The 22803-nt window shown below is 41.8% G+C and overlaps 2 protein-coding genes and 1 pseudogene across 2 annotated transcripts; 2 read left to right on the top strand and 1 right to left on the bottom strand.

Moving 5' to 3' along the window:
• Positions 1-8879: 8879 nt before the first annotated feature.
• LOC145624969 (putative mitochondrial protein AtMg00860) lies at positions 8880-9424 on the top strand. The gene is made up of 2 exons (XM_081678056.1): positions 8880-9177; positions 9267-9424. Exons 1-2 carry the CDS (start codon positions 8880-8882, stop codon positions 9422-9424), a joined length of 456 nt encoding a protein of 151 aa, XP_081534182.1.
• A 55-nt stretch (positions 9425-9479) lies between these two features.
• LOC145624970 (uncharacterized) lies at positions 9480-11009 on the top strand. Its single transcript, XM_081678057.1, has 2 exons — positions 9480-10361; positions 10581-11009. The coding sequence occupies exons 1-2, from the start codon at positions 9480-9482 to the stop codon at positions 11007-11009; spliced, it is 1311 nt and encodes a 436-aa protein (XP_081534183.1).
• Positions 11010-18344: 7335 nt separating this feature from the next.
• Positions 18345-18443, bottom strand: LOC145626037 (small nucleolar RNA R71; annotated as a pseudogene).
• Positions 18444-22803: the final 4360 nt, after the last annotated feature.

Here is a 22803-nt window from a genome sequence, read left to right on the forward strand (position 1 = left end):
TCCTCGCACCTCTTCAACTTGGTCTGAGTGAGATGAAATTCTCCCAACTGGAGCTGCAGGGCATCCGCCCTGTCCCTCAGCGGAGTCACCTCACTAGCCATGTATAGACACCGATTTGTGTCTCCCAAAAACCAAACCCGGTGATGAGTTCCTTTCGCGTCGAATCATAATCGAATGAAGTGAAAGTGTGGAAAGTTTAGTGCTGCGGATAGTTTTAATTTCTTTTCTCTTCTCTTTATTTTTGAAAACCTATTTTAAGAAAATAGCCAATCCAGTTTGGTTGTACCATGATATGGGTCCAATAGTAGTGTAGTTGGATAGGGCTTGAAAAGAGCTTTCCAACGATTTATTATAAGCCCAATTCCGATGAATATTGAGCAAGTTATGGCCAAATTACTGAACTGGGCCTGGTTTGAGCCTTATATGCGGCCCAATGATCTAGAGGAGGGCCTAATATGGATTTATCGTTCCTAATGCAATTAGGAATGATTTTAGTCTTCTATATTCTTCTAGAAGGTTCTTTTCATTCCTAATTCAATTAGCATTGATAAATTGACTTTTGTTGACTGCATATTGATTGCATATTTATGGTGGTTATGTATTTGGTTCTTTCCTTAATTTATATGCAATTTTAGACCACTTTAAGCATGATTACTTGGTAGTAATTGGTGCTTGAAAGTTTGGTTTTATTTTTCACATAATTGCAAATTGATTGCATTAAGTGTGAAATTGTTATTCTTTGTTGCTTCCAAGTACTAAAGATTCAATCTTTATTTATGATAAGTGATTGAAACTTTGAGTTACTAAATTCCATGAATTTTGGTTAAACTTTGTTGATTTAATCATTTTTTAGTTGATTGGAATCATAAAGTTTAAAACTTGTGATTGAAATTGGTTTATCTTCATATTGGAAGATATAATTTTTCATGAAGTCACAAGTATTAAAGTTGGAGTCTTTATTGAACTTATGTTCATTTTTTCCAACTCCCTTTTATTTTGTCAAAATCTCAAGATTAATTTAAAGTGATTAAATTAATAGTGAGAATTGCCCTAATTTATTTTATTACACCAAGTTAAACCAATTTTATTAAAGAATGGTTCTTGGAAATAAATTTGGTTAATTGAATTTGGATGAATTATTTAAGTTGGACTTGTTATTTTTCATTTTTCCTCAAAATTGATTCTAAAATTAATTTAGAATTGATTTATAATGTCACACACAAAAATCTATAATTTTCGAAGCATTAGCACGCAATACGAGGCCTAAGAGCCCCGAGCTAGCTCTCGGCTAGCTGGGCTGCTCACGCAACCCATATGTGGCTACCGAGGATGCTAGGCACTTCGTTCTTAGGTGCTTGGTGCTGTGCGTGTGTGTGTGCGAGGAAGGGCGTGGGCTGCTGCTCGCTGCCAGCAGCATAGCGCGCCAGCCAACAGCAAGCAGCAACAGCATAATGCTGTGCGCGCTGTGCATGCTGCTACGCTTGGCTGGGCTGGGCGTAGCGCATGCGAGCACAAGTAGCCCACAAGCATGCTTGGTGTTGCGGGGGTGCGCATGGGCATACTACGTGCTTGTTGTACGGTACGTACAATCCCATAATTGGCACAATAACCCCGGGTTATTAAGGCGATGCTATTTTAAAGTTAATTTTAGCGTTGCTTAATATGTAAGTAAAGATAATTTTTGGACAACAAGTCTTAGTTCTAGGCACTTAGACATTTTGGAATACGTATTTTGCTTAAATTGTCGTTTTAATTATTTTAATTATTTTGTTTATTTAATTAAAATTTTTGGAGGCTAGGACTCGGGTTTTGAGCGACATTTGCAAAATTAATTTTGGCAAATATTTGGGTTCACCGACTTAATTATTTGGATTAGTTAAGTTGTATGCGGAATTTAGTGGGAGCGTCTCTAACTTATTACCATAACCGGTTAAAACAACTTTGACTAGTTTAATTAGGCGTGTTAATTGGATTAACCACCTAGATTAGTTACTAGTTCTCGCGCGTTTTATGCATTGTTACTTGTTTATCCGTTGTAAAATGCATGGGCCATTCACAGATAGTGAATGGATGAATGGAATGTAAATTCTCTCACAGGTTTTATGAAATGGCAACTAGTGGGGCCCGATTAGGATAGAAAATACAGACTGTGATCCGTGATGTATTTTTGTAAATCTAAATACGGTCTGCGAACCATTGAGTATTTTTGTACCTTAATATTTAGATTAGTCCTAATCGTAGATACTAGCAATTGTAATATTTTATTTAGTCTTGAAGACGAGGTTCTTAGAAGACAAAGCCATGAAGTTGCAAATGAAGACCTTTTGAAGACTTGAAGATCTCAAGGGGTCATGCTAGTTGCCAAATGCATCTCTATTTATGTTTTCGATATATATTTATGTTTATATATATGAATTATATGTTAGATGCATGTTTAGGATTTCGAATGTTGAGATGATTAATTAAGTTCACTTAAATCAACCAACATAGAAACCCTAGGTCCCTAAAATATTGAGTAAAACTTCCCATTCCAAAACACACTTACCAACCGAACGAGGGTAGTGGTGGGCTACGCCAAAGAGAGGCATCACTACTTCTCCAAGGAACGTAAGGCATACGGGGTATGCAAGGTGGTTTTGGTTATACTCAACGATATAAGTGATGGAGTCCTAACATGTCGTGGCAAAGTGAATAAATTGTTTAGAGAGCATTGTATGCGACGATTTATTCAACCAAGAGTGGCTTGGAGCCATTAGCAAAGCGTTGCTTACCTTAGGAGATTGAGTGTTAAGACAAGCCAAAGCATGCTTAACCACTCTTTGTTTCTTTAGATCTAGGAATCGACTTATTCTCACCTAAAATGGGGACAATCTTTAATGTGTGAATAAGACGTTTTAAATAAATTTGATTAAAATGCATGAATTCAATCTTATTTAAGTATAATGAATGGTTTTTTATTTCAAATTCTTTCAATTGTAGAATCATGTCTTCAACTAATGTCAACGACCTTATGCTCCCGGAATTGCCCGAAAAGTTGCCAATTTCTCTGAACTTGGTAAACTTTAAGGAATGGGAAGAGGAACTCCGAAAGACCCTCCGAAATTGCTACTTAGAGCACATTCTGGACACTCAAATCCCGAGTTTCTACTCAAAGGGGATTATGAGTGATGAGGCACATGTGGTATGGAGTGTGGATTGTAAAAGAGTTTCCAGACTCATGGAAAACTCCATCCCGGTACAATGGAAGGGGAAGTTCTCCAACTATTTTCCGAACATGATGCTCAAAGCTCTAGAAGATGTAGTCAATTTGAGAGTCACCAAAAGTACTAGAGGCAACTATGATGGACTTGTGGAAGATGTGACTAGGTCACTCTTGAACATGAGGATCAAGCCACCGCAAGATGGGTGTCTCACGAAAGAGAGACAAGAAGTATGGGCTATGGTCTATAATGCAAGACTTAAACCCGGGATGCCACTTCAAGCTCATGTGCTCAACATGACAAGGCTATTCACCCATCTGGAGCTAATTGGCAAACCATTGGACGATGAGCAAGCGGCTCTCATGCTACTAAGCTCACTCCATTCGGGGTATGTTGCATTAAAGATGCGACTTACGGCCAAGCGGAACAAACTGTCCTTGATGGAAGTTGTTCAAGAGCTCCAGAAAACCTATTCTTGCAAGAAGGCTAAGGTTGCTCTAAGACCGAAGAAGAAGGAGTTCAAGAACAAAGCTAAGATGCGCTGCTTCTATTGTAGTAGACCCGGACACTACAAAAGAGAATGTAGCATGTATCTAGAAGAGGAGGCGAAAAGAAAAGTAACCTCAATCTCAGGTACCATCTTTACACTTGAACATAAGCAATTTATAAGGTATTAGATACCGGAAAATTGGCTCACTATATGCTCCTGTTTCAGGAACAAAGTGAGCGGTGCTTTTCAAGTGGATATGAGTACACAAGTGGAAGAAGAAGATAATCTTTCAAAGAAAACTTGTAATCTCATATTTTGTCTAGATTTAAAACTTGTTTAGTTTTATCTACCATATTTTGATCTTGTGGCGTTGGACGTCATTTTGAACTTGATCACAAGACATATCATCTTGTTTATATTTATGGAATGACACGTTTGTGTCTTTGGACAAATTGTTTATAATGATACCGAAAGATCTAAGACCATAGAGTCAAATCAGACTTACTTGTGGCATTGTCGTCTTGGCCACATCAACATCAAACGCATCAAGAAACTTCTACAAGAAGGTGTTCTTGACTCTTTCGATTTAGAATCGTTTGAGAATTGCGAGGGATGTCTATTAGGCAAGATGATTAAACAACCATTGTCCAAGTTGGGAGAAAGGGCAAGTGACTTATTGGGTCTTATACATACCGGTGTATGTGGACCAATGAGCTCAACCACAAGAAATGGACATCGATATTTCATCACTTTCACAGACGACTATAGTAGATATGGCTATGTCTACCTCATGTCGCATAAATCTGAATCATTTGAAAAGTTCAAAGAATTTCAGAGTGAAGTTGAAAATCAGCTTGGCAAGAAAATCAAAGCCCTTCGATCGGATCGAGGTGGTGAATACTTGAGCCAAGAATTCGATGACCATCTGAAAGAAAAGGGTATACTTTCAGAATTGACACCTCCAGGAACTCCACAATGGAACGGAGTATCCGAAAGGAGAAATCGAACCTTGTTAGACATGGTACGATCAATAATGGGTCTTAGTGATCTTCCTATCTCTTTCTGGGGACACGCACTTCTAACTGCGGAACTAACACTGAACCGTGCTCCATCAAAAGCTGTAGAAAAGACTCCATATGAATTATGGACGAAGAAACCTCCCAGGTTGTCTTTTCTAAAGATATGGGGATGCGAAGCATATGTCAAGAAATTGATTTTTGACAAACTTCATCCCAAATCTGACAAGGTTTACTTTGTGGGCTACCCAAAAGAAACGAAAGGGTATTACTTCTACAACAAATCGGAGAACAAAGTGTTTGTTGCTCGCGATGGTTTCTTTTTGGAGAAGGAGAACCATTCCAAAATGACAAGTGGGAGGAAAATCGAACTCGACGAAGTTCGTGAGGATGAGCAACAAAATCATAATGACAGTCAAAGTGCTCAAACAGCATCTGTTGACGCAGGTCAAAATGATCAAAATGTGCAACGTCGAACCGATAATGCAAATGCTCAATCCATTACCCTACGTAGGTCTTAGAGGCCGAGATCTCAACCTGATAGATATCTTGGTTTAGTATTAACCGAGAATCAGGACATCCTGATTATGGATGGAGATGAACCGGAAACCTACAAGCAAGCGATGGCAAGCACCGACTCTGCTAAATGGCAAGAGGCCATGAGATCTGAAATGGATTCCATGTTTGAAAATCAAGTCTGGGACTTGGTTGACTTACCCGAAGGTTATACACCTATCGGATGTAAGTGCATTTTCAAGTTGAAAACCGACAAAGATGGAAATGTATTCATTTACAAAGCTAGATTGGTGGAAAAAGGTTACAGACAAGTTCATTGTATTGATTACGATGAAACCTTTTCACCAGTCGCAATGCTTAAATCCGTTCAGATCCTCCTAGCGATAGCTACATATTACAATTATGAAATATGGCAGATGGACGTCAAAACCACCTTCCTTAATGGTTATTTGGAAGAAACTGTGTATATGACACAGCCTGAAGGTTTTGTCGACCAAAACAATGCTAGGAAAGTTTGTAAGCTTAAGAAGTCCATTTATGGATTAAAGCAAGCAAGCAGAAGTTGGAATCTGCAATTCGATGAAGCCATCAGTAAGTTTGGTTTTATCAAGAATCCAGATGAATCTTGTGTTTACAAGAAGGTCAGTGGGAGTGACATCGCCTTCCTAGTCTTATATGTCGATGACATATTGCTCATTGGAAACAGCATTCCGTTGTTAGAGTCTGTAAAGGCCTGGCTTGGAAAGTGCTTCTCAATGAAAGACTTGGGAGAGGCTCAGTACATACTAGGCATCAAGATCTATAGGGATAGATCGAAAAGGATGATTGGATTGAGTCAGAGTACTTATATTGATAAGGTACTTGCTCGATTTGGCATGGAGGAGGCCAAGAGAGGTCACCTGCCAATGTCACATGGCATAACCCTAAGCAAGAAGTAGTGTCCACAGACACCTGATGAGCGGGTAAGAATGAATCAGATTCCATATGCTTCGCTTATTGGATCGATCATGTATGCCATGATATGTACTAGGCCATATGTATCGTATGCCTTGAGTGCTACGAGCCGTTACCAATCAGACCCAAGAGAGGCGCATTGGACTGCGGCCAAAAATATCCTAAAGTACTTGAAAAGGAACAAGGATAAATTCCTGGTGTATGGTGGTGCAGAGGATTTAGTTGTGGAAGGTTATACCGACGCAAGCTTCCAGACAGACAGAGACGATTTCAAATCGCAATCTGGATATGTGTTCTGTCTTAATGGAGGGGCGTTTAGTTGGAAGAGCGCAAAGCAGAGTACAAATGCAGATTCTACAACTGAAGCCGAATACTTAGCAGCTGCTGAAGCAGCTAAGGAGGCTGTTTGGATTCGTAAGTTCGTTGGTGAACTTGATGTTGTACCCTCTATAAAGGGTCCAATAGCCCTCTATTGTGACAACAATGGAGCTATTGCTTGGTTCATCTTCCAGGAGATTCTAAACGCAGCTTAGTTAGTCTTCCTGCTGCTACGGCTTATCATGACTTGTAGATAGTTAGTTCTTGCTTTTAGCTTTCTCTTTTCTAATTCTGGTTTTTCTTCCTTCTTTTGCTTATTATTTTATTTTTTAAATTGTTTTTTATTCTAGCTTACTCATTTCTTTCTATGCCTTTTGTATAGGATAGCTCCCGCTGAACTATCGCCCAACCCCCAGGGTGCGCACTCACCGACGAGAAAGCAATTAAAGGAGGGATCACTAGCCCGGCAGAGTCAGCCCGCAGGGCTGACCAGGCTGAACTCTCCACGAAGGAGATGTTACGCCTATAAATAGAGGGTAAAGTACAACGGTAAGAAGGGAGACACTCAAGTCATTACACTTTCTACATCTTTCTAAGTACACTTTCTCTCTCTAAACACTCTCTAACTTAAGCTTCGGAGGGGGTTCCTCGAACCACCCCCGATGGCAGTTTATGTGTGTTGCCTTGTGTAGGTAGTTGACGGCACCCAACTTACCCAACAGAACCCTTGCATCCACACCTGGAACAATTGGCGCTAGAAGGAGGGGATTGATCATCTAACTCGAGGTTCACCAATTGAGCTAGGGACTAGTTAACTAACCACCATGCCCAGAGAAGAAACTGTACAGACACCCATGCCTAAAACTAATGAGGCCAGCCAAACACCATAAAAAACACCCCCAGTAACCATTGATCCAAAAGGATCCATCGGAAACCCCAAATCGACCATCTCACAGAAATCCAACCCCATCGGATCGACATCAGCTGCTGCTACAGCGGCGTCGAAACCAGTAGATCCGGTGGGATCCAGTTCCATTTTCAAATACGGAATGCCGTTAACAGGCGCGAACAATGAGCTCATTGTTCCAGCACCTGTAACCAAGAAACCGCAGCCCGTACATATGGCAGCCATTCTGCAAAACCTCTCTAAGTGCAGTAAGGAGTAGGTAGCTGCAATGGCTGCGGTCCTCACCAATATGGGTAAGGGGGCAAGTCCATCACCGACAGCGGCAGCTGCGGAGCCTGTAGCGAAAAAGCCGGCGTCCACGACCCTCACCCTTTAACAGAAAGAGCTCATTCAGCTGAGGAAGAAGGTATTGGAGCTGGAAGCTCGTAAACTGAATCGTGAATGGAGTGTGGAGGAAATAACCCCTGCTCGAATCAGCCCGGAGTAGCGGGTCCCTCGCAGCAGGTCACTAGCCTCAAAGCGGGGACCCAGCCCAGAGAAAGACAAACGAGCGCGAACCACAACACCCAAAAGCCACATGTCAGCTTTTGAGAACCATATGGTACTTTACACTATGACAGACTCAGTCTGGTGTAAGGCTTTCCCGCCGACCCTGGAGGGGCTGACAGCGGAATGGTATAGAGCCATTCCCAAATGTTCCATATACTCGTACAGCTAGTTGAAGAGAATGTTCATGGAGCATTTCATAACCTTTGTAGACCGAACCAAGATGACAACCGAGCTGATGTCATTGGTTCAAGGGAAAGACGAGCCCCTGAGGGAGTTCATCACTAGATTCGACAAGGAGGCAACAACCATCCCAAATATGATCTAGGAGGTAGCGCTACTAGAAATGCAGAGTGGCTTACTACCATGATCACCGTTCAGAGCGTATATGGGGCGTAAGAGCCTCAAAACACTTGCTGAAGCGCTGGGCAAAGCGCACGAGTTCATCAAAGCAGACGAGACTGACAAAGCAATACTGGGTAGGAAAGCACCTGGTGACTCAGTTAAGCGGGTAGAGGTCACCCGGGCAGAGAACACAACTAGGGTGGACCAGCCGAGCAGGGCTGAGCAAAACCGCAGAGAAGCGGATAGGGCAGTAGGACTGAGAAGGTCAGACTCAAAGAGAGGGCCAAGGCCTGGGAGGTTTGACCAATATACCCCGTTAACCCATTCCAGGTCTCATATATTCAGCGTGAATAAAGCTGACGACAAGTGGCAGAGACCCCCGAGGATGGTTAACAGGAATCGTGATACCAGCAGAAGGGTAGAAATGTTTCGGGCTGAAGAATGCTGGGGCAACTTTTCAAAAGGCAATGGATAGAGTATTCCCACACCAAAAGGGTAGAAATGTTGAAGTATACATTGACGACTCAATTGTTAAGAGTGTCACGCAGGCTGGACATATCATGGATCTGGAGGAAACATTTGCCACCATGAACAAGTATAAAATCAAACTCAACCCGAAGGAATGTGTCTTTGGAGTCAGCTCGGGAAAGTTCTTGGGTTTTCTGATCAGCGAGAGAGGGATAGATGCCAATCTAGAAAAGGTTGAAGTAGTCCTCAACCTGCCTGAGCCTAAGAGCATCAGGGATATCATGCGGTTGACAGGAAGAATGGCCGCACTTACCAGGTTCATCAGCAAGTCAGTGGATAAGGCCTTGCCGTTCTATCAGCTATTGAAAGGGAACAGAGAATTTAAGTGGGGGACTAAAGAGAAAGAAGCCTTTGAGGGTATTAAGGAGCATCCGACTAAGCTCCCAACAATGATCAGCCCGGAGCTGAGGGAAAAGCTGCAGCTTTACATCTCTACGTCAATACAGACAATCGCAGCCGTTTTGCTGGTAGAAAGATAGAAGCAACAAAGGCAAATATACTTCGTGAGCCACGTGCTGACCGAGGCAGAGCAAAGGTACCCATTGGTAGAGTAGCTAGCCTTCGCTGTGGTCACAGCAGCAAGGAAACTAAAGGCATATTTTGACGCGCATGTAGTAGAAGTCCTCACAAACCACCCGCTGGAGAAAGCATTACAAAAAATGGATGCATTGGGTAGACTCTTAAAATGGGAAATTGAGCTTTCTGAGTACGAATTCGAGGTCAAACCTAGAGCAGCCATCAAGGCACAAGCTTTAGTGGAGTTCATAGTGGAAGCCTCCTACGAGGAGAAAGAAGATGATATTAGGGTCTGGAAGGTGGAAGTGGATGGGTCCTCGGCCCAAACAGGGAGTGGAGTAGGAGTCATAAGGACATCTCCTGAAGGAAACGTATTCGAGTATGCTATAAAATTCAAGTTCAAAGCATCGAATAACGAAGCTGAGTACGAAGCGGCGCTAGCAGGCATGCGTATGAGCCTCGCAGCCGGAGCCCGCAAGGTACACCTGCAAACTGATTCTCAGCTCGTTGCCAGCCAACTGCAGGGGGCGTATGAGATAAGGGAAGCCACCACGCTGAAGTACGTAACCAAGGTAAAAGAACTGGCAGCCCAGCTAGTCCACTTCCAGATATACTTGGTCCCCAAAGCAGGAAACTCTCAGAGCGACGCCTTATCCAAGTTAGCCAGCTCTACCTTACAAAGCCTCACAAGGACAGTGGTGGTTGAAGTGCTAGAAGAAAGCAGCATTGCCGAAAAAGAGCAGGTAAACTGCATTGGAAGGCAGAAAGCCTGGTTCTCAGACATCTTGGCGTACAAAGTCCACGGCTCACTGCCCGATGATGAGGTACAGGCTAAGAAGGTGAAGAAAGACTCCAACTGGTATGTAGTGATGAACGGGGAACTCAACAAAAAAGTTTTCTCAAAACCACTAATGAGGTGTATTCCTGAGTGGGAGCAGGAGGGCATTATGGAAGAAGCCCACTCCGGAATATGCGCCAACCACATTGGTGGAAAAGCATTGGGAGTAGAGGTCCTTAGAAGGGGGGTATATTGGCCAACTCTCACACAAGACACACTAGCATATGTGAAAAAATGCGACAAGTGTCAAATGTATTCACCAGTCATAAATCAGCCAGCAAACGATCTAACTCCAATCCTTAGCCCGATCCCGTTTGCCCAGTGGGGAATGGACATATTGGGACCTTTCACCACTAGGTCAATGGGCAGGAATTATCTCATTGTGGTGATAGATTAATTTATAAAGTGGATAGAAGCCAAACCCACTAAGTACATAAAGGCAGCCCAAGTCAGGACGTTCATATGGAAAAACATCATCACGAGATTCGAGGTGCCACAGTGCGTAGTCTTTGATCACGGATGTCAATTTGACTGTGACACCATAAATGACTACCTGGGGGACACGGGCACCAAGTATGCAAGTGCCTCAGTCTGCTACCGGCAGAGCAATGGTCAAGCAGAAGAAGCAAACAAGCTGATCCTGACATCCCTGCAGAAGAAGCTAGAGGAGTATAAAGGCTTGTGGGCAGACCTAGTCCCAGAGGTCTTGTGGGCAAACGGGACCACTGAGGAGGAGACAACCGGTAAGAGCCCCTTCACCCTAGCCTACGGGGCTGACGCAGTTGTCCCAGTGGAAGTACAAATCCCCAGCCTGAGGATACAGCACTATGAGTAGCAAGGAAATGAAAAGCGTGGAAGAGCTAGACTTAATGCCAGAAGTAAGGTTGAAAGAAGCTCTCAAGTTGGCAACCCAGAAGAGCAGGATTTCAAAGGCTTTCAACAAGAGGGTCAAGCATAGGGAGCTCCTGCCTGGAAACTTGGTCCTTAGAAGGACAACAGCAGTGGGAAGAGGAAATCACCATGGAAAGCTATCAGCAAACTAGGAAGGCCCTTTCATCATTCACGAGTAAGTTGGACCAGGAGCGTTCCCCCTTGCAGATCAAGAAGGTCAGGTCTTAAGAAACAGTTTCAATGCTGATGTGTTAAAGAAGTATTTTGTTTAAACAGTCTGAACAAACAAACATAGTTGTTTCAAGTCTGATAGACTTTTATTCAGCCCATGTTATGTTAATTAAGGCATTTGAGCCATTTTTATTAAATGAAATATAAGCCTCTACGTGAGGAGTATGCTGCGTAAATTTGTTTAATATGTTATGACCAAGCATCATATGCTAACATGCAGAAGTCAAATAAGGACAATAACAAAGTGTTTGAGGCAAGAAGCACTCTAGTGCAAAGTGGCAAAGAAAACGCATCCCTCCCTAAAACCTCACCTCACCTGCTCACAGCAAAGTAGGGCACCACCTCGGGGACGCCTGAGGGGGAAGCCTGGCACGTTCAGCTTGAGCAGGAGAGAAAAGGGAAAAAGAAGAGGATGAGCTATGTGGGAAACACTAAGGCTCTCTTAGTCCCACTTAGCCCATCTCTTTGAGGGGGAGATGAAAGGATAAGACAACCAGACAATAAGCCCTTACGAAAAGAAGTAAGTAGGCACAAAATGACAAAGTCGCAACATAAACAAGCTGAACGACATAAATAAGTCATAGCAAAACAAGCTGAATGACAACTCACAAAATGACAAAGTCGCAGCATAACAAGCTGAACGACATAAATAAGTCATAGCAAAACAAGCTGAATGACAACTCACAAAATGACAAAGTCGCAGCATAAACAAGCTGAACGACATAAATAAGTCACAGCAAAACAAGCTGAATGACAACTCACAAAATGACAAGTCGCAGTATAAGTAAGCTAATTGACACAAATAAGTCTCAATAGGGTTGATTAAACAACGCGCAATCGAATAAACTAGCCAGCGCACAGGCAAAATCTCTGGTCAGAGCCAAGTAGAGTGCGCAATGCATAAGAACTTAAAGCAAATACAGCAGGAAGGATAAAATGCGACAAAGTTCCTGCTAAAGCACAACAGAGTACAAAGAAGCAGGTAAGCGCTAAGCAGCTAAATTACGAAGACAGGGAGGCCCCACCAAATGCAATAAAGATGCTGCAGCGCTAAAAAAATCTGGATACTGCTAAGAAATGCATAGTTTCAGGCAAATGTGCAAACAATAAAATAAACAGGAGACAAAGCAGCAGAAGAAGATCTTAAAAGGCATACATTATAAAGCTGAACCCCTGCCCCCCATGGCAGAGTAAACATTCAGCAAGTCAGTCGCAGGGAAAATAAAGAAGAGCCCTCGTCCACCGGGACAAGGAAACACTCAGCAGGTAAAGTTAGGAGAACACAAATACAAGTTAAGCTGGGCATACCCAGCAACAAAAGACAAAGTATTCAGGAATTACACAGAGAAACATAATCTTTGGTAGCTATACACCCCAAAGATAGTAATAAAAACTACCTAGTTACAACAGATCTGGGTGAGGGAAACTCAGAGGAACCACTAGAGTAGGAGGGTGATAGCCGCCATAACCTTTATTGATCACCAGTCAAGGACTCCACTCCAATAGCTGCAGCAACGTTAGGGCAGAGAGGCACCTCCAAGTTCAGCACAGCCTTGTTGGGAATCTTGCAGCTGGCAGCACGAGGATAATCAATAGGGAGGTCAAACAAACCAGCCTCACCTGCAGCTTCAACCTTAGCCCAGAAAACGTTGAAGCGAGCCTGTTGCTCCTCACCTCCACCATATAAGCTGCTAACGCACCGAGCCACAGTTTCCCATCCACCATCATGGCGATCAACCAATAGCTTAGCAAAAGCAGGAGAGAACACAAAAGGTCGGAGAGCCTCTTTCCTAGCAGCTTCTAGCTCAACAGTATACGCAGCTCGCAGATCTGCCATTTCCGCCTCCTACGCCTTCACTCTGGCCTGAGAGGTCCCCAACTGTTCCTCGCAGCTCTTCAACTTGGTTTGAGTGAGCTGAAATTCTCCCAACTGGAGCTGCATGGCATCCGCCCTCTCCCTCAGCGGAGTCACCTCACTAGCCATGTATAGACACCGATCTGTGTCTCCCAAAAACCAAACCCGGTGATGAGTACCTTTCGCGTCGAATCATAATCGAATGAAGTGAAACTGTGAAAATTTTAGTGCTGCGGATAGTTTTAATTTCTTTTCTCTTCTCTTTATTTTTGAAAAACTATTTTAAGAAAATAGCCAATCCAGTTTGGTTGGACCTTGATATGGGTCCAATAGTAGTGTAGTTGGATAGGGCTTTAAAAGAGCTTTCCAACGATTTATTATAAGCCCAATTCCGATGAATATTGAGCAAGTTATGGCCAAATTACTGAACTGGGCCTGGTTTGAGCCTTATATGCGGCCCAATGATCTAGAGGAAGGCCTAATATGGATTTATCGTTCCTAATGCAATTAGGAATGATTTTAGTCTTCTATATTCTTCTAGAAGGTTCTTTTCATTCCTAATTCAATTAGAATTGATAAATTGACTTTTGTTGACTTTTCAGAGTTTTAATCAGAATAAAAGAACGTTTTTGAGGAAAATACGATTTTATCCTCCTGTACGGCAATTTCTATCTGATTTTAAGAAAAAGCGTCAATTTCTTAGTCAGCGTCAAACGCCAGCTGTAGCGCCTGACGCTACGCTTGGCGCCTGGCGCTAGCCTTAGCGTCTGGCGCTAAGGTCAGCGTTTGGCGCTAATATGGTTTTATGCGTCAGAACTCTGTTTTTTGATGTTTTATCTTTTTGGCTGATTTTTTCTATAAATAGTCTTCTAAAAACTCCGTTTTAAATCATCAATTCTTATTCTTTCTAATTCTTATCGACTCTCATCAAGATTCTCTTGATTACTCTCTCTCTCTCTTTTCTAAACTAGCTTCTCTCAAATATAAAAATTCCACACTCATTAGATTTAGAAACACCTAGCCATATTCGAAGTTGCCTTTGCCCTAGACGTGAAAGGTTTTAATTTTTGAGGGTTTGGTCCCAAATCTCTCTTTCAATTATTTAATTTAATTGTTTTTATATTTTCCTTGAAGTTACTAACATGTGTATTTTGTTATTAGAAAGAGGTGCGAGGCATCCAAGTAAATATTTTAATGGTTTTTATTGATGTTATTATATAAAAATCATGCTTAGGTTGTTATTATGATATACCTAGTATCATGTCTAGGGTAACTTTAATATTAAGTATGATTAAAAGTATGATGCCTTCTATGTTCTTCCTAATATTTATGATTGTTAGTATCATGTTAGGGTTAAAGCTTTGATTTTTATCGTTTAGTGACATGCTAGGGTTTGTTATTAATCTTGTTAGTATCATGCCTAGGATCTTGCAATTATTATGCTTTAACATGATTATGAATATTATTATTATTATTATTATTGTTATTATTATTATTTTGTTGCTTTCTACTTATTGTTATTGCTTGATCACACCTTTTATGCATGTTGAAAGGGAATTTTTACTTGTAATCAGTCTTAATAAGATAATTAATAATCTTGTTTAGGGTTAATATGATTATAATTCAAGTGATCACCAACAATAGTTTATTTGTGCATTAATATTCAACCAACATAGATTAAACAGGTTTATGGTTAATCATATAGCTTGCATGTTAGTCAGAAAGCGCACATGAATACGATCAGAATAAAGTAGAGGCCTATTATTAGGACAGGTTCAATCTCTTTTAGGTTGGATTTGTACCTTCATCCCTGAACCCTATTTGGTTCAAGACCTTATTAGAGTTGACGATCTCTTAGAGCGTTAAGGGGTGTAACCTTCACCTCGCGAACGGTTTACAAGTTCCTAAAACTTGTTGGCGACTCTTTTTCTCTATCTTCTTTCCCTTTGGACGCCACCGTACTTTAGTGTATGATCACAGTGGGGTTCAAGCTAGGGGTTAACGCTTGAAATATTCCCTACAGTTTTTGGCGACTCCTCTAGGGAGGATTTCTATTTTAATTCCTGAATTTGTTTTGGCAATGATTTAGAATGAGTGGATGAGACTGGAAACGTTCTAAGTATTTCATGTGCGTAATTTTGTTTAACATTATTATCATATGCATAAAAAAGATCTCATTGGAAAGACCATCCGTAATGAGTTAAAACATAGGATTTTACATGTAGGAAATTTGAGGAATATCTTGCACAACTAGGAACAAAATAACACTGCGCAAAAACTGGAAAATTTTATCGAGCACAGAAAGCTACTGAGGCATGTTGAAATTAACGTTAGCGAACAGAGTATTAGCGCAAGAATTTTAACTGTAGCGCCAGACGACAGTTCTGTCGCCAGGCGCTACAGCTAAAACCTAGCGCCAATCTCTGTTTGCTGGCGCCAAATTATTCCAATATCGAGCCACAAATATGCATTCTAATTTCGACTAGTTTTTCGCATTGTTTGCTCGATCCTACTTCCTGATAGAGTTTTTCTCACTTTTTCTGAAACCCATATGTGTTCTACATATGGACATAACCCTCTGGGAATTTATGCTCCATCTACCTTATTGAACACTCTAAGAAACAAAGGGTACATCCGAGATTGTTGAATTCACCAAACCATGGAAGCGAGTTTTTTCTAAAACTCGCGGTGTCCCATCCACTCGCGCCAACCTTTCACGGTTAGGCTTCCGCGCGGTGCATTCGGACAATTAACCATTGACCCTCTATTGACTAACCCATATCCCGAACTTTAGAGAACTAGAGCCATGGTTAGGTTGCGAACTCATTGCATCATATCGTGCCTACTTGACTAATTGTGCATTATTTGTTGTGCATTGATGAGTGTCATTTATGGCACTCATAGGGTAGTCTTTTGGGGTTATTTCTTTCCATTTTTCATGCTTTCTTCTCTTATTTTTGGTCCTTTTTCCTTTAGTATTCTCTTTCTCCTCTTTTCTTTATGGTTCTCGTGTTTTTTCTCGTGTTTTCCTTTTATTTGGCTCCTTTTCCCTTTTATTTCCTTTCTTTGTTTGCTTGTGTAGGTACTTGGAGAATCACCTTTGCAAAGGAATCAAGTTGGGACCTTAATGACCAAGCAAGGAAGAAGCATTTGGATAGAGAGGGCTTAGAGAGGCCTTGTAGAGGCCTCGGAGAGGTCTCCAAGGTATTGCCAGCAGGCCGCGGGCGCGGGTCAGTGAAGTTGCGGGTGCGGGCTCAAGAAGCACAAATGGCCAGATTTTGGCAGGAACTTCCCGCGGTTGCCCCGCGGGCGCGGGAAACTTGGAGAGGGCGCTCCGTCTCAGAGAGACCGCGGCCCCCTGATTGAGTTTTAGGAGCAGGGGATTAGCCGCGGGCGCGGCATCTTTGGCCGCGGGCGCGGGTTTATATTGCCGCGGGCGCGGGTGTTGCCCAGATAGCCCGCGGAGGGTTCCGTACCCATTTATCCGCGGCCGTGGGTTCATCGAAAGAGGGCGCGGGATTTGCCGGTTTCTTCTTTGCTTATAAATAGAATTGTAATTCCTTTTTGAAACCAACTTTTTGAGAATATTTCATTAGCTTAGTTTTAGAGAGAGAATTTAGAGAGAAGTTAGAGAGAAGTTCTTTGTTTTTGATTTGTAAATCAACATTTGATCAATCAAGTTTGGATTTCTTCATTTTCAATCATCAATATTAGTGAGAATCACTTCCTTCTTTCATCTCTTACTTACTTGCTATTTGATTTATGCTTGTTGCTTGTTTTTCTTTGGATTTGAATTTGATATTGTTGATTATTTTGATTTCTCTTAGAATTTGATATAGAATGATGATCAATGCAATTTCTATTTATTTGTTCTTGAATTTCACCATGATTAGTGAGTAGATTAGTTGCTAGGGAAAGGGGGAAGCATGTTTGATTAATGAAATTGCTAGTTGATGCTCTTTGATTGATTGATTTGTTGCAATTAAATTGGTTGACATAGTTTTGCATGTGATTGATTAGACTAGGAGTGATCAACCTATAAGATTAATCTAGATTGCATTGCAACTCTTAATGACATGAACAATTGATTTGAAAGTTACTCTAATTGATTGGGTTTGCTTGTGATTCTTCTTGATTTGCCTTTCATAGTGACTCCTAGATTGGCCTATAGGAGATAGCATTTGAACTCTCTTGATTTCTACTATTGTTTGTCCATTGCAATACTTGAATTAATTGATTGAGCTCTAAACTAGCATTATCATTGAACTTGCATGTGGAACCCATATCCCTAGTGTTTAGACCTTTGATTTACTTGATTAGACTTGTTTTAGTTTACCATAGTGCCAACCATAATCTCAACTCCATCTTTGATGTAGGTTGACTTAGACTCTAGTTTTCATCATTGCATTCCCTAGGGATCGACCCTTAACTTGCCCTATATTCATATAAGGTTGGTTAGGTGTTTACAAATTTAGTTTGACTTGGAAGAAGGGTAGATAACGACATACATTTTCCTCTTGTCAAAATGGCGTCGTTGCCGGGGAATGCTATTGGTGCTTATCTTTTGTTGTTGAGTCTACTTCATTTTAATTGAAAAATACAAAAAGATTTTGTTTCTTTAGGCTACACTTGTAGCCGTGCTACTAATATTTTCTTTGAGTTTTGCATGCATAGAGCTCGTGATCGATCCATTGTGCCTTTTGACCCGAAAATCGAAAGGACTCTATCAAGGAGAAGAATAGCTAATTGATCCTTGGGGTATAGTTCTTCAAGTGAAGAAGGGATTGAAGAAGAGCAAGGCATGGGAGAAAATCCGAGAGTGGCCTTGAAGGAGCTAGGAATACCCGGTGCTTATAGGTTTGAGAGCGGTATAGCTCCGCCTACAACACCGGCAAATGATTTCGAAATTCGGCCGGCCATGATCACCTTAATTGAGAGGAGGAAATATAGTGGGGCTAAGAATGAGAGCCTGTTGAACCATCTTAAAGAATTTGAGAAATATTGCAACACCATCAAAGTCAACGGAGTTTCTCAAGAGTTCATCTGCCTCAAGTTGTTCCCCTTCTCTTTCATAGGAAGATCCTTAGAGTGGCTAGATAAAGAGGTGAAGCCCAACTCCTTGAGAACATAGGATGATGTTACAAAGGCCTTCTTGTCCCGCTTCTACCCTCAAAAGAAGACGGCGGAGGCAAGAGCCTTGATTCAAGGGTTCAAGCAAAGGCCAAATGAAAGCCTTTACGAAGCATGGGAGAGATACAAAGAGTATCAAAGGGAGTGCCCTCACCACGGAATCCCAACATACCAAGTGGTCCAAATCTTCTATGGCGGTTTAAGTCCCCAAGGCAAGTCATGCCTTGATGGGGGGGCCGGGGGTCCTATCATGAACAAGACTGAAGAAGAAGTGGTGGACATTATTGAGGACGTGGTGACGTACTATAGAGATTGGAAAGATGGGGAGAGGGACTCTTCAAGCAAGCAATCTTCATTATACTCGGTGGACCATCTAAATGCGATCAACAACCTTTCCTCCCAAATGACAAACTTGGGAAAGGAGGTGACCGCAATCAAAGCCAAGTTGGAGACCGCTTCTTCTTCTTCTCAAGCTTCGAATCTTCCCTCCCAATTTAAGGGGAGAGGTACTCTTTCTAACTCTCAACCCCCTCCCTCTTCACATAATATGCCTATGGGTTGTTTGTTTTTTGATGCATGTGGATCGTATGATCATGACTCTAGTAATTGTCCTAATGAATGTGTTGATGATTTTGATAACAATGAGAGTGAGCATGTGAATTATGTGTCAAATAATAATGTTCAAAGGTTTGATAATCAAAGAGGTCAATGCATGGAATAGGAATTACCAAAACCAAGGCAATTTTGACAACTATAACCAAGGTGGTGGTTATAGAAACCAAGGGAACCAAGGTTGTCGTGGTAGCTATAATAACCAAGGTTATAGTGGCCAAAATCAAAACCAAAATTATGGTAATCAAAACCAAGGTTATGGAAATCATAACCAAGGTAGTGGTAATCATAATCAAGGTGGTGGTAACCATAATCAAGGTTATGGTCAAAATCAAAATAGGGGTACTTGGAACAATTAAGGGAGGGGCAATTTTCAAAATAATGCTCAAAGAGGTCCCCCACCCATATTTGTTCCAAAGACTCAAGGTGAAAATTCCTATTCATAACCTTCTTCACCTAGGACCAATTTGGAAGAAATAATTGAGAATCAAACCAAGTTGTTGAACACATACATGGCCGTTAGTGATAAAAAGTTCAATGAAATGATGACCCACAATAAAATGCTTGAACCAAATTTCTCAACTTGCTAATGCTTTGAAAGATCATGCAAGCCCTTCTTCTTTACCTTCCCAAGGTCTTGATCCCAAGAAACCCGTGAATGCTATTGTTACAAGGAGTGGTAAGGTTCTTGAGGAGAGATTGCCTAGGAAGGGTGAAGATAAGGAGATTCCTAAGGAAGCCTTGGTTGAGAATGAGGGGGATAGGGCATCATTGGATGAGGTTGTGGTTGAGACACCTAGAGAGGTGAGAGTAGAGAAAGAAATTATGAAACCCAAGCTCCCTTACCCACAAAAATTCATGAGACACAAATTGGATGAACAATTTGGGAGATTCATTGATATGCTAGAACAACATCATCTTTCTCTACCTTTTACCGATGTGATCAACCAAATGCCAAATTATGCCAAATTCCTCAAGGACATTTTAAGTGGGAAAAGAACTTGTGAGGTTGTGGAGACTATCAACTTGACCGAAAATTGTAGTGCTATCATCATGAACAAAATGCCACCCAAATTGAAAGATCCCGGAAACTTCTCCATCCCTTGTGCCATTAACAAGATGCAAATTGATAATGCCTTATGTGACTTGGGAGCTAGTGTGAGCCTAATGACATATTCGGTTTATCAAAGACTTGAACTAGAGGAACTCTTACCTTCTAACATTACCTTGCAATTAGCCGATAGGTCAATCAAGTTTCCAAAAGGTAAGGTAGAAGATGTTCCATTGAGGGTTGGGAAGTTTGTGTTCCCGGTGGATTTTGTTGTGCTTGAAATGGATGAAGATGCTACAATTCCAATCATTTTAGGTAGACCCTTTCTTGCTACCTCGGGTGCTATGATTGATGTGAGGAGTGCAAAGATTTCCCTTAAGGTAAGAGATGAGGTCATTGAATTTGATTTGAATGAAAGCATAAAGTATCCATGTTCTTCTCTAAAAAATTGCATGATTATTGATTCACTTGATCATGTTGTGTCTTCCATGCATGAGCACTTTCTAACCTCTAACGATGCTCTTGAGAATGTTTTGTTGAACAAGGAAAAAGTAGGTACACCATGCAAGGAAATGGCATTCTATGAGGAATTGCTTAATGAAAGCATGGAGGAAGTGGATGAGCAAATGTGCTTGAAAATCTCAAGCCAATAAGCTTTGCAAGCGGCCACATCAAAGGAAGGTAATGGTGTGCCTATGGTAGAGCTCAAACCTCTACCATTACACCTTAGGTATGAGTTCTTGGGCCCTCATTCCACTTACCCCGTGATAGTTAGTGCATCCTTGAGCGTGAGCCAAGCTCAAGCGTTATGTGGTGTTTTGAGAAAGCACCAAGGTGCTTTGGGGTACACAATTGATGTTCTTAAAGGTATAAGCCCCGCCATGTGCCAACACCACATAACACTTGAGGAAGGCGCCCTTCCTTCTATCGAACGACAAAGGAAACTACGTCCCCAAATGGGAGAGGTAGTTAAGAAGGAGATCACCAAGCTATTGGACGCGGGAATCATATTCCCCGTCTCTAGCTCAAGGTGGGTCTCCCCCGTGCATGTCGTTCCAAAGAAGGGGGGCATGACCGTGGTTGAGAATGAGAAGGGTGAGCTCATTCCAACTAGGACGGTCACGGGTTGGCGGATGTGTTTAGACGTCTGTATAGACTATAGACGTCTAAACAAATCCACCAAGAAGGATCACTTCCCTCCCCCATTTATTGATCAAATGCTTGAAAGACTAACAAGGCACAAGTTTTATTGTTTCCTCGATGGATATTCGGGATTCTTCCAAATCCCCATCCACCCCGATGATCAAGAGAAAACTACCTTCACATGTCCTTATGGGACCTTTGCATAAGAATGCCCTTTGGGTTATGCAATGCACCCGCTACATTCCAAAGGTGCATGATGAGTATTTTCGTGGATATGTTGGAGGAGGAAATGGAGGTCTTCATGGATGACTTTTCGGTGGGGGGTGTTTCATTTGAGGAGTGCCTTATGAACCTTGAGAAGTGTTTGGAAAGATGTGTGAAGGTCAATCTTGTTTTGAATTGGGAGAAATTCCACTTCATGGTGGAGGAAGGTATAGTGTTTGGGCACAAGATTTCAAATAGAGGCATTGAGGTGGATAAGGAAAAAATAGAAGTGATTGAGAAACTTCCACCTTCGGTGAATGTCAAGGGAGTGAGATCGTTCCTTGGTCATGCGGGTTTTTATAGGAGATTCATCAAGGATTTTTCACTCATTGCTAAGCCTCTAAATGACCTTCTTCAAAAGGATGTTGAGTTCATTTTTGATGACAAATGCTTGAAGGCATTTGATAGATTGAAGAAGGCCCTAATCTCCACTCCTATTGTTCAAGCCCCAAGGTGGGATCTTCCTTTTGAATTGATGTGTGATGCGAGTGATTGGGCGATTGGAGGTGTTTTGGGACAACGTGTAGGCAAGAATCTTCATGTGATTTACTATATGTCCAAGACACTCAATGGGGCTCAAAAGAACTACACAACAACGGAAAAGGAATTTTTAGCAATTGTGCACTCTTTTGAGAAATTCCGTTGTTACTTGTTGGGTTCCAAGACCATAGTTTCCACGAATCATGCGGCCCTCAAGTATCTCTTTGCCAAGAAAGAGTCCAAGCCTAGGTTGATTCGATAGGTGCTTGAATTGCAAACTTTTGAGATTGAGATTAGGGACAAGAAGGGTGCGGAGAATGTTGTGGCGGACCATATTTCTCGCCTTGAGGGTGATCAAATTCATGATGATGGTTCACCAATTGAGGATAGAATGCTTGATGACTTCTTATATGCCATAGAGGTGAAGGAACTCCCATGGTATGCCAACTTGGTGAATTTTCTAGCATGTGGGGAGTTTCCACCCTCTTTCTCAAAGAACCAAAGGAAGAAAATCAAAAGGGAGGCAAGACATTACTTGTGGGATGATCCCATCTTATACAAACGAGGGGTTGATGGATTACTTAGGCGTTGTGTTCCAAATGAAGAGGTGCCTAGTGTTTTAAGGATGTGCCACTCGGACCCTAGTGGTGGGCATATGGGTGTTTCCAAGACCACTACCAAGATTCTTCAACGTGGTTTGTGGTGGCCGCATCTCTTCAAAGATTCATGGGGCTTTGTGAAGTCATGCGACCGATGTCAAAGGGTTGGGAATATCTCCAAGAGGAATGAGATGCCTCAACAGCCCATTCTTGAGTTAGAGGTGTTCGATGTTTGGGGGATTGACTTCATGGGACCATTCCCATCTTCATATGGTAATCAATTCATACTTGTGGCTGTGGACTATGATTCTAAATAGGTTGAGGCCATTGCCTCCCCTACTAGTGACCACAAAGTAGTGTTGAATTTGTTCAA

The sequence above is a fragment of the Chenopodium album genome, chromosome 3, assembly GCF_948465745.1.
Source record: "Chenopodium album chromosome 3, dcCheAlbu1.1, whole genome shotgun sequence".
In the NCBI taxonomy this organism is placed as follows: Eukaryota; Viridiplantae; Streptophyta; class Magnoliopsida; order Caryophyllales; family Amaranthaceae; genus Chenopodium; species Chenopodium album.

What these genes read in the sequence shown, in the direction of transcription:
- LOC145624970 (XM_081678057.1), top strand. Translation starts at nt 9,480, where the DNA reads ATGGATGCATTGGGTAGACTCTTAAAATGGGAAATTGAGCTTTCTGAG. An exon ending in TAGAGGTCCTTAGAAGGGGG is followed by an intron (nt 10,362 to 10,580) that starts GTATATTGGCCA and finishes TAATTTATAAAG; the next exon opens with TGGATAGAAGCCAAACCCAC.
- LOC145624969 (XM_081678056.1), top strand. Translation starts at nt 8,880, where the DNA reads ATGAACAAGTATAAAATCAAACTCAACCCGAAGGAATGTGTCTTTGGA. An exon ending in AGAGAAAGAAGCCTTTGAGG is followed by an intron (nt 9,178 to 9,266) that starts GTATTAAGGAGC and finishes ACGTCAATACAG; the next exon opens with ACAATCGCAGCCGTTTTGCT.